Source organism: Pundamilia nyererei, unplaced genomic scaffold (genome assembly GCF_000239375.1).
Source record: "Pundamilia nyererei isolate P.nyererei 1_Seehausen unplaced genomic scaffold, PunNye1.0 scaffold00009, whole genome shotgun sequence".
In the NCBI taxonomy this organism is placed as follows: Eukaryota; Metazoa; Chordata; class Actinopteri; order Cichliformes; family Cichlidae; genus Pundamilia; species Pundamilia nyererei.
The window spans coordinates 3955996-3970599 of record NW_005187410.1 but is presented as its reverse complement, the minus strand read 5'-3'; the positions used below and the strand labels follow the sequence as shown (position 1 = coordinate 3970599).

General features: G+C 37.4%; 3 protein-coding genes across 3 annotated transcripts in view; 1 reads left to right on the top strand and 2 right to left on the bottom strand.

The window, feature by feature from the left end:
* Window positions 1-114: 114 nt before the first annotated feature.
* On the top strand, window positions 115-4173 carry spc25 (SPC25 component of NDC80 kinetochore complex). Its single transcript, XM_005723438.1, has 7 exons — window positions 115-216; window positions 1658-1825; window positions 2219-2284; window positions 2465-2611; window positions 2714-2839; window positions 3529-3627; window positions 3910-4173. Exons 2-7 carry the CDS (start codon window positions 1678-1680, stop codon window positions 4032-4034), a joined length of 711 nt encoding a protein of 236 aa, XP_005723495.1. The 5' UTR covers window positions 115-216; window positions 1658-1677; the 3' UTR covers window positions 4035-4173.
* A 140-nt stretch (window positions 4174-4313) lies between these two features.
* nostrin (nitric oxide synthase trafficking) lies at window positions 4314-10728 on the bottom strand. The gene is made up of 16 exons (XM_005723439.1): window positions 10702-10728; window positions 10527-10612; window positions 10339-10422; window positions 10079-10141; window positions 9894-9975; window positions 9750-9812; window positions 8934-9032; window positions 8691-8816; window positions 7774-7872; window positions 7555-7680; window positions 6987-7095; window positions 6813-6901; window positions 6561-6686; window positions 5306-5564; window positions 5115-5192; window positions 4314-5023 (listed from the first exon to the last, which is right to left on the bottom strand). Exons 1-16 carry the CDS (start codon window positions 10726-10728, stop codon window positions 4887-4889), a joined length of 1653 nt encoding a protein of 550 aa, XP_005723496.1. The 3' UTR covers window positions 4314-4886.
* A 1864-nt stretch (window positions 10729-12592) lies between these two features.
* Window positions 12593-14604, bottom strand: part of cers6 (ceramide synthase 6) — a 21154-nt gene continuing 19142 nt past the window's right edge. The window contains exon 11 of the mRNA XM_005723433.2: window positions 12593-13515. Coding sequence (XP_005723490.1) covers window positions 13357-13515 — 159 coding nt within the window. The 3' untranslated portion in view covers window positions 12593-13356. The remainder of the gene's footprint in view (window positions 13516-14604) is intronic.

Sequence of the window (14604 nt, the reverse complement as noted above, 5' to 3'; positions counted from 1 at the left end):
AAGAGGAGTGGGCTATTTAATATTTTTAAACCATGTTTTCTCGGTTTAAAAACATAACAGTGTTTAGCTAATTTGAAAGCAGAGGAAATAATATGAATGATTAACGTAATTTCCGGTTGTCGTTGAGTGCCCGCCCCCTACGTTTAGACCGCGGATTTTTGAAAATAACGACCTGCGCAACAGCAAGACGTAAATCTAGAGTTCTCTTCAAAACATGTGAGTGTTACACGGAAACGTTAATGGACTGACTAGTTTAAGCCACATTTGTAAAATATCCTTTGGTTTCATTTGCAAGCTAATCGATGACGAACTAACCGCTAATGTTCCCCCGGCTAACGTTAGCATTGGCATGCTTATGTTGTTAGTAGGTTTTGGTGTAGCTGTTACGTCACCGGTTGTCCGATATGCACAAATAATGTTGTATTTAAATAATAAAGCCAGCTGTTACTAGCGACAGGTCAATTGTGAACTAATTAAATAACTAATTATGCCAGTAAACATTTAAAACTGTTTTAACTGACGATGGTTTCAGCTGTACTCTTTGATATGCTTTGAAATGTTTTGGTGTCATTGTTTGCTGGAAATAACAGCCACAGTGCATAACTATAAGTCTTTTAAAAGATTAATGTAAATACAACACAGTACAGCACAGCCTATTCTGTACTGTTATACTTTTTAATCTTGCTTTTATCTCCATAACGTCTGGGTCATTGTACATTGGTTAAGCCAAAGGGAAAAAAAAGTTTACTAGAGCACTAACAACTATAAAATTAACAATTTACCAAGAATACACTGCTAGATTACACACAGCCGCCTGAGGGGTTTATTACGAAGCAATGTTTTGGCCGAAAGTGCCACATTTTCTCAGATTCTTTTATTTACAGCATGTCTTAAAAGCCGTGTAGATTCTCTGCTGGGGGAATGTGTGCAAGTTGTTAAGCAGTAGCTGTACATCAGATTCTGTGATTTACATGCATACATGATGCAAGAAATGTTTTTATACTTTATCTTTAATCTGCTGCTAAGGCTGTTTTACCTCGCTGGAAGCTGTTTACACAGCTTTGTAAACAGAGCAAAGAATACAGAGAATGCCAAAAATACCTGTTCAATCGATTAGATCAATTTCATTTTAATCTGCTCACAAAGCAAGGTCTCATCTTCGTTTTAGGCTACAGGAAAGTGTCAGAGCTGAGCACACAGATGAAACAGACCCTTAATGTTCGTTTCCATCCATTTCAAGTTTCAGAGCTCTAATGTACAGACTTCATGTTAGAAATAAACAGCAGCATTGAGAGCGCGTTCAGCATTAAAATAGTCAACTCACAATAAAATAAAAAATTCAATTAAAAGTTTATTTGACTGCTTTGTGCGCTAAATCAAAACCAATTAACTGCAATTAATTTCATGTCTTATTCACAACTTTGTTACTTGTTGCTGTTTATTTATGATGTTCTTTTTCTAATGTTCTTTATAGATTTTTATTACTATTTCATCTTCATCATTACGTGATAATGTCTTTGATTGTGGGCGACACTCATATCCTGGACAAATAAATTACTCTGAGCAGCTTTTTCTGTATTCTGTTCTGCGCCAGTGTTGACCGACCACTACAGTTGTCTGGCTCTGCAGTGAAAATTGTGCTTGTGTTTTACCACAGATTCATAACAAAGCACCGTGATGTCCATCACTGACCCAAACATGAGCGATAGGTTTACAAGTGCAATGGAGGAGATCCACAACAAGGAGCTTAAAACATACACAGACATAATAGACACAACGGCAGAGTTGGCCCAATCCCACAGGCAGTTTGTGAAGTCAGCAATTGGTAAGTTTTTTAAAATTTATTTTTAATGTTGAACTACATATACAAACATCTGTTCAGCTTGTTTTCATTACTAATATCCTTTATTTCAATAGAAAAGAAATTGCACATGGACTTTTTAGTTTTTAAGACACCGTATTGTCCCCTTTTTTTCCTCACTTTCCTATCTTCACTGCTTCACTATCCAATAAAGGCAAACATGTCAAAGAAAGAATATTAATTATGAGTAACATTTAGTCTTACAGGTTTAATAACAACTAGGTCCAAAGTTGTGTTTTTGGAGTGTTTTAAGACAGTCTGAGTATCGTCCAGCACAGTGGATTACAACATTACACATATTTTCTTACTTGATTAGAGTTGTCTGATATGGCTGATAATAAATGTTTTCTGTTGCAGATACGTCTTTAAAGAAGTGTAAGGATGATGACATATTGTTTGAAACAATACAGACATTCAAAAAAGGTGAGTTTCAGTAAATTAGGCACACAGTATTAGCATGTACCTTAAATGTAGGTCATACTGCTGAGTTCAAGTGTACATGTGAAAATGGTGGTTTGTAATGCTGCTTCCGCATCTTCACTTTATCTCTGGACTTAGTTGTACTGACACAACTTGTGTACTGACACAATGTTTGCCTCGTAGACCTCGAACTGAAAAAAGTGGCTTTAAAAGAGAAACGACAGGCAATATCTGAAGTGATATCTGAGATTCAGGAGAAGGATATGCAGAAAGAGGACATTATCCAGAAGATTGAGAAGCTTAAAGAAGAACAAACCAAGAGAAAAGAACGTAAGATTGTGTGATTGTGACACTGATGCTGTAACGTATAAATTAAATATTAAACTGTGACTGTATTGTATAGTACACTTATTTGTTCTGCCTACATTTCAGTGATTGAATCTCAATACAAAGCAAACAAAGACAGACTGAAGAATCTCCAAAAAGCCAGACTCGTCTTTCAGGATCATTTGGGGTTGGAGGTACGAACAATCCTCGGCAAAACACAGCTGGTTAAAGGTATGCAAAAACCATGCATTTTTGATACACATATGTTTGTCGACTCTTGTTTATGTTATCTGTAACAGATTTTTGTGCAAGAGGTTTTGGTCTTGCTGTTCCTTTTAGGCTGATCATGACTGATATGGTTATGATACTTTCTAAAATTAAACTACCATAAGGATAAAAGCTCTAGCTATTCAGAAGTGATAATCAATATTATAATTATTTTGATTTTTTTTTGTCGGAATGGAATAAATACTCAGTACATGAGTACTAGTTAAAACAGTGGAACCACATTCATCATGTTTCTGAAGCTGTCTGCATGCACATATCCAAACTAGAGTAATTCTGACCTACAAACTGCTTAATTGTTAATTGATGGTTGAGTTGAATGCATTGAATAGAAAGACTATAATCGTAAAGTAATATTTTTACCTTCGGTGGATTAAAATGAAGGCTCTGCTCTGCATATTCCTGTTACCATGGTGAACTGATTGATATTTATGCTTGTATGTATCATCATTAACGATAAAGACATGCACAGCTCAGAGTGAATATAATCAGATCGTGAAGAAACTCTGGACATGTGTACTGTTACTGAAAAAGTGTTGTGCAACTTAATGATGGTCAGCTGGTTGTTGCGATTTCACCTTGTGACACACGCCGCTTCTGATACGACTCAAGAACTTTGTTTTGAACTTTTAAAGGTGAAAAGTTGCAGTTTGTTTTTCGAAACATCAACCCCTCTGATCCAGACAGCGCCTATGTCATCACGATGGGGATTAATGAAAGCGGATCATACCAGAGTAAGTTAAATACCTCTACTTTTTTTTCCCACAACCCTGTGTAATGTAATAGTATTTCTGTGTATTAATTTCAAACAGATTCACAAATATAGATATGAGCTTTTTATTATTATTTAAAAAGCTATAGGAAGACCAAAAAAACACACTGATATTTAATGTGTTTGTAAAATTGGTTCAAATAAGACCAGAGAGAAACATTGGAACACTTAACCTGATATTTTGTGGCTCACTCTTTTATTGCATCCACTGTAATCAGTCATTGTTTTTTTTCCTGTTTTACAGTTGTCTCCAGTGACCCCGTGCTCAAGTGTTTGCCAGCCTTGGAAAAGCGACTTCAGGAGACCAATAATTTACCAGCATTCCTGGCAAATGTGAGGAAGGAGTTTATCTCTCAGACGCGTCGCTAAAATTGAACGCAGGGAAGGATGAAAAGCACGCAGTGACATTCTCCCTGCAATTTGGACTAAAGAAAGCACAGTGGATTCAATGGAGTAATCAGTGGAGGATTACAAATCTTTAAATAAAAAGTCAACTTCAGGACTCTTAGATTTGAATTTCAAATACTCTTTTGTACTCAGTAGCTAACACGTGTGAATTCTTCTTATTAAAAAGATTAAGTTTCTTTTTTTGGCATCATTTCAGACGAGTTCTTGTTGGAGATAAGTATATGAATTTAAGGAGCGGGACCACGCCAGTCCCCTTCGAGGCCTTGCTCAAACCGCAGCTCAATGAATGTCCAAGCCGTTCACCTTTATCTACGATAACGCTGTCAAACCTAAAATGAGGACGTGGGCCCAGCGAGTGAATTGACATTTGGACAACTGCTTACCTTTTAATCCTGAATAATAAGGAACTGACTACTTAAACATTGATGTAAACAGTTTTATTTTATTTGTTTGTTACAAATCTCTTTTTTTTTTACACGTGCTACAGACATCAATGATGTAATAAAGCACTTCTTTATTAAAGCCTCGTGTTAGTCGACCTTGTATCGAGTGTAATATAAATTATGAAAAAACTTGTTATTTGATATTAGTGTCATGTTCAACTTTAATCCTAGGAGCATTACAAAATAGCCAGGAGGCAGTGTTAAGATGCTGAATGTACATCTCACTTCATAAATATACAAGAACTGAATGTGACAAATGTTGAATAATTAACCAAATTAAAATCGGTGCATACACAGATATTGTTCCTTTCAGACTAAGTTTCTAATGAATGTTTGGCATCGCTGTGGTTAGAATTTGATTCAGGGTCGGTCAGGCATCAGATGATTTAATGCTGCTTAACTGAGGTAGCTCTTCAACATAGGTTGATGGGAAATGGCCCATCTGCCCGTTCAACATGCCAAACCACCAGCCGGTTTCTTCCTTGGAATAAATGTCTAGTAAATCTCCTGTGAAACATGATTTTTTCAGTTAAACTTTAAATCTTTGCTTTTAAGAAACGCAAACATTTTTAGTAAACTCAGGTTTAGTGTCACTTACCTTCGTTCAGAGCCAGTTCATCGTCGTGCTCAGGGGTGAAGTTGTAAATGGCCTTGCATTTTCCTATACTGCACAACTCTGGGGTTGTTTTATCTGCTAAAAATAACTGTTTTTAGTGCTTTAATTTCCTGAATTTCCAGATGTTGTAATTTTAAACAAACAGTTGTATCTGTGCTCTGTAAATGAATTACCTTGTCCTTTGTCCTCTTCCGTGTGAGGCTCCAAGACTCCATTAACAGTGCTGCCACTCTCTGCAGTTTGACTTTCCTGTGTTGGGCTTGTAGAACTGACCTGGTCAGTGGCATTTTTTGAAGGATCCACAGACTGCTGTGCCACAAACAGAGGTGGTCCTTTGTAAATGATGGAAGCTCTCAGTGACTGCCGGGATCTGAAGGGTGTCCTCCTGAGTCTGACTGGACGAGCCAGCTGAACTAGACTATGTTCACAGTCCTTGAACAGAAGAAAGGGTTTCAACTATAGCATTTGTCTTTACAGAAGCGTAAACACAGAACTGTACAACAATGTAATATAAAATAAAAAATTCGCCTTTTTGATATTCCAGTCTTTTTATTTCTGGTGTTTTTCCAATTTAATAAGATAACTTGAAATAACAAGAGAAGTTCTCATTTGCTCATTTTCCTGCAAGCAAACTGTCCTACCTACCAATTTAGTGTAATTTAGCTGTAATTTGCTTTGCATCGAGACAGTTTGTGTCTTTATGTACTGCATGTGGTAATGTTATGAGCCGATTTTGAATGTAAGATGATTCATCAGAAATGCATTCATGCTGTTTATGCAGTGACTCACGAGATATAGGAAAGGACAGGATCCCTAATAATATAGAATAAAAATAATCTTGTTCATTCAGAAAAAAAACAGGCAAATATTTTATCTCAAGTAAAAACATTTTGCCTCTACATGTGAACCAAACGTAAGTATATTTATTGATGCGATACCAAACTACCAGCTACGACAGGCCTGTTGCCCCAGCAAATCACCTGCCCCAGCAACCTGATTCACCAGTTGATGCTAAATATTAAGTGTAAAATAACTGTAATCAACAAGCTAGCAGGTGGAAGTATTGAAGGAGAGGAATGAAAGCCTGTAGAAGCAAAACAATACATGTGTGTGAATGGAGTACTGAAGATGCAAGGTAGCAGATACTGGGAATAATCTTGTGCACACTGTGCTTTTATTTCTGGGAAAATCAAAAAGATCCTGTTTCTTACTTGCACCATCTGTCCAGTAAAACCAATATTCCACTATAGTTCCAGTTAATCTGCTTTAAATATGTTACTGATAGATATGTATGGGGTATGCAGAGTAAGAGATTAAAGTTAACCCTCTATCAAGTCTGTTCCTATTAAGCTGAGGATTCAGTCCAGTCACATTTTAGCTACAAATCCTCTGTGCCAACAAAAGGCGGCTGCATAATGGAAATCTTACCTTGTCCTTCCATTTCAGAATACTGTTGCTGAACCGGTGATGGGACTTTGGTTTCCCTTCTAATTTAGACAGCGATGTAGAGAGTTTGTAATGAGTAGCCTCCAGGAGATCCAGTTTTAGAGTATTCTATACATGAGTTGACATTAGTGAGCAATTGGGAACCCTGGATTCATGGTCTGTTTGAAGAAAACATCAAACAGCACACAGCAGTATAAATCCACATCCACTCTGGCATTACTGTCCACTATTTACCTCATCAAGCTGCTGCTCGGTTTCCTCAAGGTTCTTTTGGTTGGAAAAAGATGGATTTTCAGAGTATGTTTTCATAAGTTTTTCAATTCCTGCGACACATTGTAAGAATTAGAATGACAGAAAAACAGCAAATGATTTTACTTCTTATTTTAAAAGTTGAGTAACACAGCTTGCCTTCACAGTCTTTCTTTGTTTTCGTAATATTCTCGTCGAGGCGCTGAAGTTTAAGCTTGATTGCCTCTCTTCTTCTGTCTTTGTCCATGAATGATTTGCTGTCTTCCTCCTGAGCATAGATACCTGGTCACTTATTAAATCAGAAACATTTTTTTAAATCTACCATCGATGGTTAAATCTACAGGGACTAAAAGTAGCATGTTAACTTTGAATTCGTCCCGAAAACTTTTCAGACATGCTGCATGTTGCACCCCAATCGTACATGTCCCTATACAGTAACTACATTTTATTAAATCAGAAAAATCTCATTGAGGTTACCATCATATTCCCATAGAAGCCACATCTTTAAAAAACGTATATGTTGTATATATGTATAGCTATATTTATGTAACAGTAAATATAGAGTAGATCACGGTACAGGATTTCTGTCAGGCCCTACCAGTAACTTTTTTATCTGCAGCACGCACACACTAACATAAAACGATGCCCCCTGCAGAGATGACCGCCTGCAGGAAAAAATACTTTGGTTTGAAATGCAACAGCAGATTCTCAGACACCAAAGACTTACGAAATAATCAGCCATCAAAAACTCGACTTTGTGATCTTCAGTGGTGTTTCTGTTCTCTTCCACCAGGGCTTGTATGTCTTTATCAGTGTCCACCCTTTGGACCGCCTGTTCTATCTGTGTTTGGCCCTAGAGGTAGCACAAGTATGCATAAGTGATATAATATCCTTAATGTACCAGTGATTCAACGTGTACTGGACGATGGTGGTCAGGATGTCTCACATGTTTGAGGGTCTGTCCAAAGCTGTACATTTGGAGGTTATATCTTTTTAGGATGTTGCCTAGAAGTTCAATCCGTTGCTTCTCCAGCTCCTGTATGATCTGAAAGAGCAGAAAGTGAGAAAGTCCTTGTTTAGATAATCTCCTGGCCATTTAAACCATGGAGCACATAACAGCAAATATATGCACTTGAGTTAGATGATTGCCATCTAACCCATAAATTCAATAAATGCACCAAGTGATTCAGGTCATAATGTGTGGAAAGACCATGTGCAGAGTAAAAGAAAGATCACAGGCTTAAGCCAGCAGCCTCAAGTTCTGGTACTGTGTCCTTATTAAACAACGTGTACACTAAATAAATGTGGGAATCTCTGAAAATACATTCAATGTCTACTGCTGCACAGAGTGGATTTTGATGAAAGAAATGTAAGCTAAAAATTTGCTACTGAAATGTATGTTGCATAATTCACTGAGAACAAAATGACATAACCACGGTTAGTAGAACTCATAATCATCAACCATCCTTGAAGATTACACCAACTGGCAAAGTTAAAACCTGATATTACAGGCTGATCCAACCGGAGTCACAATGTGGCTCAGTAATGCTTATGACCCCATTCTGATGAGACTGTGGATGGTGTCCTGGAAGATCCCCAGCATTTAGGCATCAATACATAATTTCCCAGAGGTTCTCAACTGGATTCACGTCTGGTTTTTGTGCTCAAAATACAGAACATACTGTCCTGGGAGATAAGCTGTGCTTTCAGAGTTTCCTGGAACCAATCAGAAGTGAAATCTTTCACACTAATGAAAAACTCTTGACTACGTCACTGAGCCCCGTTATCTCATAAAGAGCCACTCTTAATAAGAGGAACAGCTAAATGCCCACAAAATGACAAGTAGGAAACTATTTTCTCCACCTGGTAGCAGTTTTTCAATGTGTTTTCCCACTTGAGTCTCATCTGATGACCCTCCATGTTGATATTAAAGTACTCCTCATCCACCCGCGCCTGCATCTCTGCTGACTTAGTCAGCCTGTTAAGCATCTGGAGTCAAGAACAGAGAGAAAACTTTAGCAACCATGCTGACAGCTTTTTCCAGTAAGTATCCCCCCCGTGGTGAAAAAGACTGCAGTGATGAAAACAGTATGACACATTCTGTACCTTCTGTTTTTCTTTCTCAGTGGAGATGTGTTTGTTGTTTTCAACAAAGTTGAACAGATCCTCGTGTTCTCTTGTTAGTCCAATTAATTTCTTTTTGATCTAGTTTAGAAAGAAGAAATCAAATGAATATATTAGTATGAACTTTAAATAACATTACAACTACTTTGTGATGTTGTGTGTCAAAAGGGATAGACTGAATTTGAAAGATAAATCATTTATCTTGGCTTCTTGTGAGTTTATTTTTGTAGATATGAAATTTTACACTCATAGCTACAAAAACACTTTATTATTTTATTTTATTATTTTATTTTGTTATTTTTCAAAACATTTTCAACGAATGCGTCACGTGTTAAAAAAAAAAAGCTTTATATCAGATTTGCATTGCAGCCAAACAGTTCCTGGAAACGGTCACAACAGAGTCATTTTATGCATGATCATTATGGTTCATAAGGCCAAACATCACAGTGACTAATGATGAATCTACCCATTTTGAAAGGGAGGAATGGTTATGGTTGGTCACAATTCCAGACTTTATAATGTGCCATCAAACCAAATCGTAAAGTATCATAATTCCTCAGCATGACCCTCCTTTTAATGGCATGCAACTGTTCAAACACATATATTATTAAAGCTTATATCAGACCTGTGAGTTCTGCATACATTCTAATGCATTCTTGCAGGTATCCACATTATAGCAATTCTCTGACTGTACATGTCAACATATTTTTGCCGATACAGTCATTTTATGGATTTATGATTCAGCAGCTCCACCAAAGCCAATTTCTGTCCCTGTATATGTTTACAACACGCCCTTACCTTCAGTTGCTCACTCCAGTTAGCAGTAACAAGCTTTCCGGTTCTTTCAATGGCACTGTCAAGCTAGAAAAGAGTGGCATATTGTGCTATCACTGGAAACTGTAGCAGAGAGATTTTGATAAAAGGAAAGACTGAATTACATACAGGCCTCTTCCTCTTATTATGCTCGTCTAAGACTTGTCGTATTTCCAGAATTGCTTCCTGCTGAAATGCATTTCCTACTGATCTGAAATGAAGACATAAATCTGCATTTAAACTCCAGCTCAAGATAACATTTGTTTAATCATTTGACTGGCGCAGACTCGAGCTGAACTCAGGTTGAAAACTACCTGTGGGCGTCTGCTCTTGAGTACATCTCATCTGACACATGACACCAGGCACTGTGGGTGGAACTGAGTGGGGAGCCAGCATGAAAAGGTTAGAGCTGTGGGCTAATTAGCCTGACACCTGCCTGTGTTTTGATCACATCTAACTTGGTGGCTGCATGTTATTGCTCATCACACTATTATTCCTGTATGGCGCATGGCAATCAGTCCCAGGAAGAGGTCATGTTAAACACAAAACTGACAAAAGACAGTGTCACCCTTACTTGTTTGACATTCCTTTGGAGGCCCTGATGAGTTTGCCCGCGAGTTTTTGTAGGCCTTTGGAGTAAGTAAGCTCCAACTCTGCCCTGGAACAGGAAAAAGATTGCAGCAAGGAAGAAGAAGAAATAAAACTGGGTCAAACAGTAACTCCTAAAGCGACTCAGGTGTTTTCTAACCACAGTCAGCGTACCTTTGCTGGAAAACGGACATGAGCTCTTTGCAGAAGTATTCCCCATTTTTTGAATATTGTTTCGCATTTTGATAGAGCTGGTGATACTGAAAAGTGATAAATAATACACCGTGAGTACCTGACACATTTGATTTGAATGTGGAAGTTGTGCGATCAGTCAAAAATATATACTCACAGAGCAGGTGGTGGTAGGTTCCTTCATCTTAAGACTGTGGCTGTTTGTTGACTTTGTACCTGGAACTTTGACCACCCTCCTCCCAAAGTTACTCATGCGCAAACCACCTGAGCTTTATGCATTGCGCCAAAGGAAAATTCCAATGAGAGGGGTGAAAAAAAACCCCGGAAGAAGCTGCAAGCTTAAACTCAAGCTGGAAGGCAGCAGGTTTATGTGCAACCGATTCAGGACGGGGGAATATATAAACACCACAAAAAGGTCTGTCCACGCTTTTAGCAAACATAAATAAATAAAAGGATACGACCAAATATAACTACTTTATATAATGTTCAAGCTAATTAAACCAGCTGAGTTTCCTAATAACCCTTTAGAGAAAGTTAAAGAAAGTAAGTAAAGTTAATACTTTTAGGTTGTTAGGTTGTGATGTTTTGGTAATAATTATTCTATAAGGACTTGTGTGGTTTTATTTCATGTCTATTTGGTAATAACAGTTTAAAATGTTAGTAATTAGCAGTTTCTACTTTATTTGGCTACTTGGTATGAAACATACCTTCCTTTGAAGGTTGAACAGCAAATTAAATCTGGTAAGTTTGGCCTGCATAAGTGATCCAAACATAAAACCAGCTGGCATCCCACAAAACTGAACTGAGCCAAGTCAGACCCATCAGTTGTCTATCCTGCTCATGATTACAAGCTGCTACACTGGTCACTTAAAATCATTCAAATTGTAAATTGTTATTGATCCTATTGCCTTAGTCTTGAACTGTATATTTATTTCTCTTATTATATTTATTGTCTTTTGCATTGAATGGAACTGGAGCCTCGTCGTCTGGTCTCTCTATATACTGTACTGTATATGGCAGAGATGACAAAGTTTAATTTGACTTTGAAATTGCTAATGGAGTATTAGTTGTTTAATGTAAAACCTATTTAGACTGCATTATTTTTAATGATTAGGATTCTGGGGTATTAGATATTGTCCTGGATTTTTTCACTCTATATTTTGTGTTAAATGGGTTCGTTTGGCTGTGCTTCTCTTTTTATTCCTTTCTGGTTTCCTCCACCTCTGTCATCCTGCTTCTTGGTATTCTTCAAGGCCAGGTATTACTTATTTGTCTTTCAGTTACTATCTGCTTTACTATGAATGCTTCTCTTGTTTTCTTTTGGTTTTGCTTACTGCTTTTCTTTTCCCCATTTCCTAGTTTTTACTTTTTGTGTTGGAAACCACTTTGTGTCTGTGAAAAGCACTCTGTAAATAAACTTTACTTAAATACTTACCTATTTTGTGATTGTCTGCCCCATTTATTGGTGGGTCTGTATGTGTCCACAGAGGCTTTTCTTTACCTCGTAAGATAATATATTTGTGCTCCATATGTTTGTTTCTTGTGCTTCTGGTTTTTTTTTTACATTTCAATTTTTTTCTTACCTTTTGTATCAAATCTGCGCATCATTCAGCTCTAACTACTTAATAACTTATATCCTTAAAATATTTATTCAAAAGTAACATTTCAATGTGTATTATCTCCTTCTGAGAATCCCAATCAATATTTTTGTTGTTGTGTTGACCTTGTCAACCTCTGTGTCCAGCATTTGAGTTCCTAACCTCACCCTAACGCTCCAGCAGATCTACAGTAGTATAAATTTGAGGTATTAAGCAACCGCGCACAGAGAAGCAATGGGAGGAGGTTGAATGCTGTCTATGTGTTACTGAGGCTAATGTGTCTCACAGTAGCCTCTTTTCACAGCAGGCATTTTGAATTGTCACAGTCAAACTGTGTACACTGCAGTTATGAGCCATGCTACCTCCACGATTAAGCTTATTCAACACACTCGCACATATTTGCAATCTTCATGTTTTTTTGTTTTTTTTATTGAACTATTCAAACAATTCTTGTCTGCCTCAAAAGAGGACAAATGGCCTTTAATGTAACGCTTACCAGAAATGTACCAGAATAATTAACAAAATGCTTCAACAGGGAATACAGCATCTAGCCATGTCTGATGCACACACATAATACTGTTATTGACATCTCATATACAGTTTGAGTGGAGAATGAATTTTAAAGTGTAAGTGAATGTCACATAACTATCCATTTGTGAGTTGTGGCATATCTTTGGAGGTGTAGCATTAAAAGTAAACCCAGGTCTTTAGCATTTTGCTAATACTCGTTACTGTTACTCGTTCAGGAGTATGTCATCTTTAACACTGACATCAAAGAATGTCGTAGATGTAGAATAAATGTCCAAACTTATTTATAAAAAAAATTATAAATAAATAACATAGAATGACACAAACATAGGAGAAAACACACCCCCAGTATGCCAGACCACTGTATGTTAGAGTAGCATGCTTACACCATAGAGTGAAAGGCTTTCATTCACTGGTTAAACAGAGAGTGGGTTGTATCAATAGGAGTGCTTTGATATTTCACTGAGTGCAGTTTGATGTAAATATATAGATGAGGAGAGTAAACTGTCGAAGGAAATTAGTGAAGAATCAATAACAAAACTGCATTTAGCTAAATCTATCCAGAACTTCCAGACAGGCGATGTTGTTCATGTACCCACCACACACACTCTCTCTCACACCCTCTCGTACGCTCTCACACACAGAAGAATTGATGGTGTCTGTAGCGTGGCTCCACTCTTGTGATATCAGTGCTCGTCGGGAAACGGGGCTCCTATCAGGTAGCCGTTGGTGCCGTGATTTTTGTTTGTCCCATTGGTGGCGCTGGTGTGGTGCTTCTGATTTGGCGGTGGGCTGTCATCCTCATCGGAGCTGGACTCTATGTCGCTGCGGTCGTCTTTAGACACCTGCGGAAAAGAAAGGGGCGGCTGGAGATTACCTTTTTTTCCTCATTAAAATTCTTATCTGTTTCATTATCTGAGGCAGCCAAGCATAACGGTGTTATAAATGGCTTTTGCATGTGAAACGGGAGCTGCCAATCAATATCAGGCAAAAAATAGAAAAAGAAGAAGAAGCTATAACATCTATTCGCAAACATGAAATACGGAGACCTCTGGTTTGATTGCTTCTACCAGTCCAAAACACACATTTACCATGCTTATTACCGTATTAATATGATTATCATATCATTTCTGAGATAATCTGCCACACTGATTTAGAGAAAATACACGGACAATACTGATTTTTTGTTTTTTAAAACAACCTACTTTAATGTTTTGCAAGCTTTTATTCAAAATACACATTATTATTCATAGATTCAAATCAAGTCAAGTGCACTGTCATATGAGTTAAACCATTTTCTTTTCTGTTTTTTCCTTCGTAGCAACCCGGAATTTTAAATTCCTGCAGCGCACACCTGCATCACAAAATTTACAGGGATTAAAAAACTGATTCACAGCGTATTACAATTCATGATTACTGTTTATGAACCAACTGTGATGCTGTGTGTCAGGAAATCTTTTAGCCTCATCCTTTAGATAGTTACCTCAGTGCCTGAATATCAACTCTTTGCATGTGGTAGGAAAAGCTGCTGTGCTGGAGTTTAATGGCAGTATATACTTATTACAGTTCTTTTCCTCAAGAGTCAATAAAATAATTGTGCCTTTTTAAAATGTTTAGAGCGCTGTTTAATTTTCTCAGGATGTCAAAGGATGAAATAAGATGGTCTGCTGGCTGATCACATTTTTTTAAATAACAACATTTTTGATTTTCATTTTTAAAGATGAAACAGTCTATTAATTATCATGAGACATGGTTGTGGACATGAGGAGGATGAGAATACCAGCGAGGTTTACCTTGGTGCTCACACTGACAGTAAACTGGATTTTATTAAAAACACAGAAGCCCTCTACAAGAAAGGTCAAAACCATCTCCTTGAACATCTGCTAGATGGTGCTCAGGATGTTTTATAAGTCTGATAAGTCTGTAGTGGCTGG

Bases quoted from the DNA above. Each gene is read 5' to 3' on its own strand.
- spc25 (XM_005723438.1), top strand. From the start codon at position 1,678: ATGTCCATCACTGACCCAAACATGAGCGATAGGTTTACAAGTGCAATG. The intron at 2,285-2,464 runs GTGAGTTTCAGT...TTTGCCTCGTAG, and splicing joins AATACAGACATTCAAAAAAG to ACCTCGAACTGAAAAAAGTG. The intron at 2,612-2,713 runs GTAAGATTGTGT...CCTACATTTCAG, and splicing joins ACAAACCAAGAGAAAAGAAC to TGATTGAATCTCAATACAAA.
- nostrin (XM_005723439.1), bottom strand. From the start codon at position 10,728: ATGAAGGAACCTACCACCACCTGCTCT. The intron at 10,423-10,526 runs GTACGCTGACTG...TTCCTGTTCCAG, and splicing joins ATGTCCGTTTTCCAGCAAAG to GGCAGAGTTGGAGCTTACTT. The intron at 5,024-5,114 runs GTAAGTGACACT...CATGTTTCACAG, and splicing joins TGAACTGGCTCTGAACGAAG to GAGATTTACTAGACATTTAT.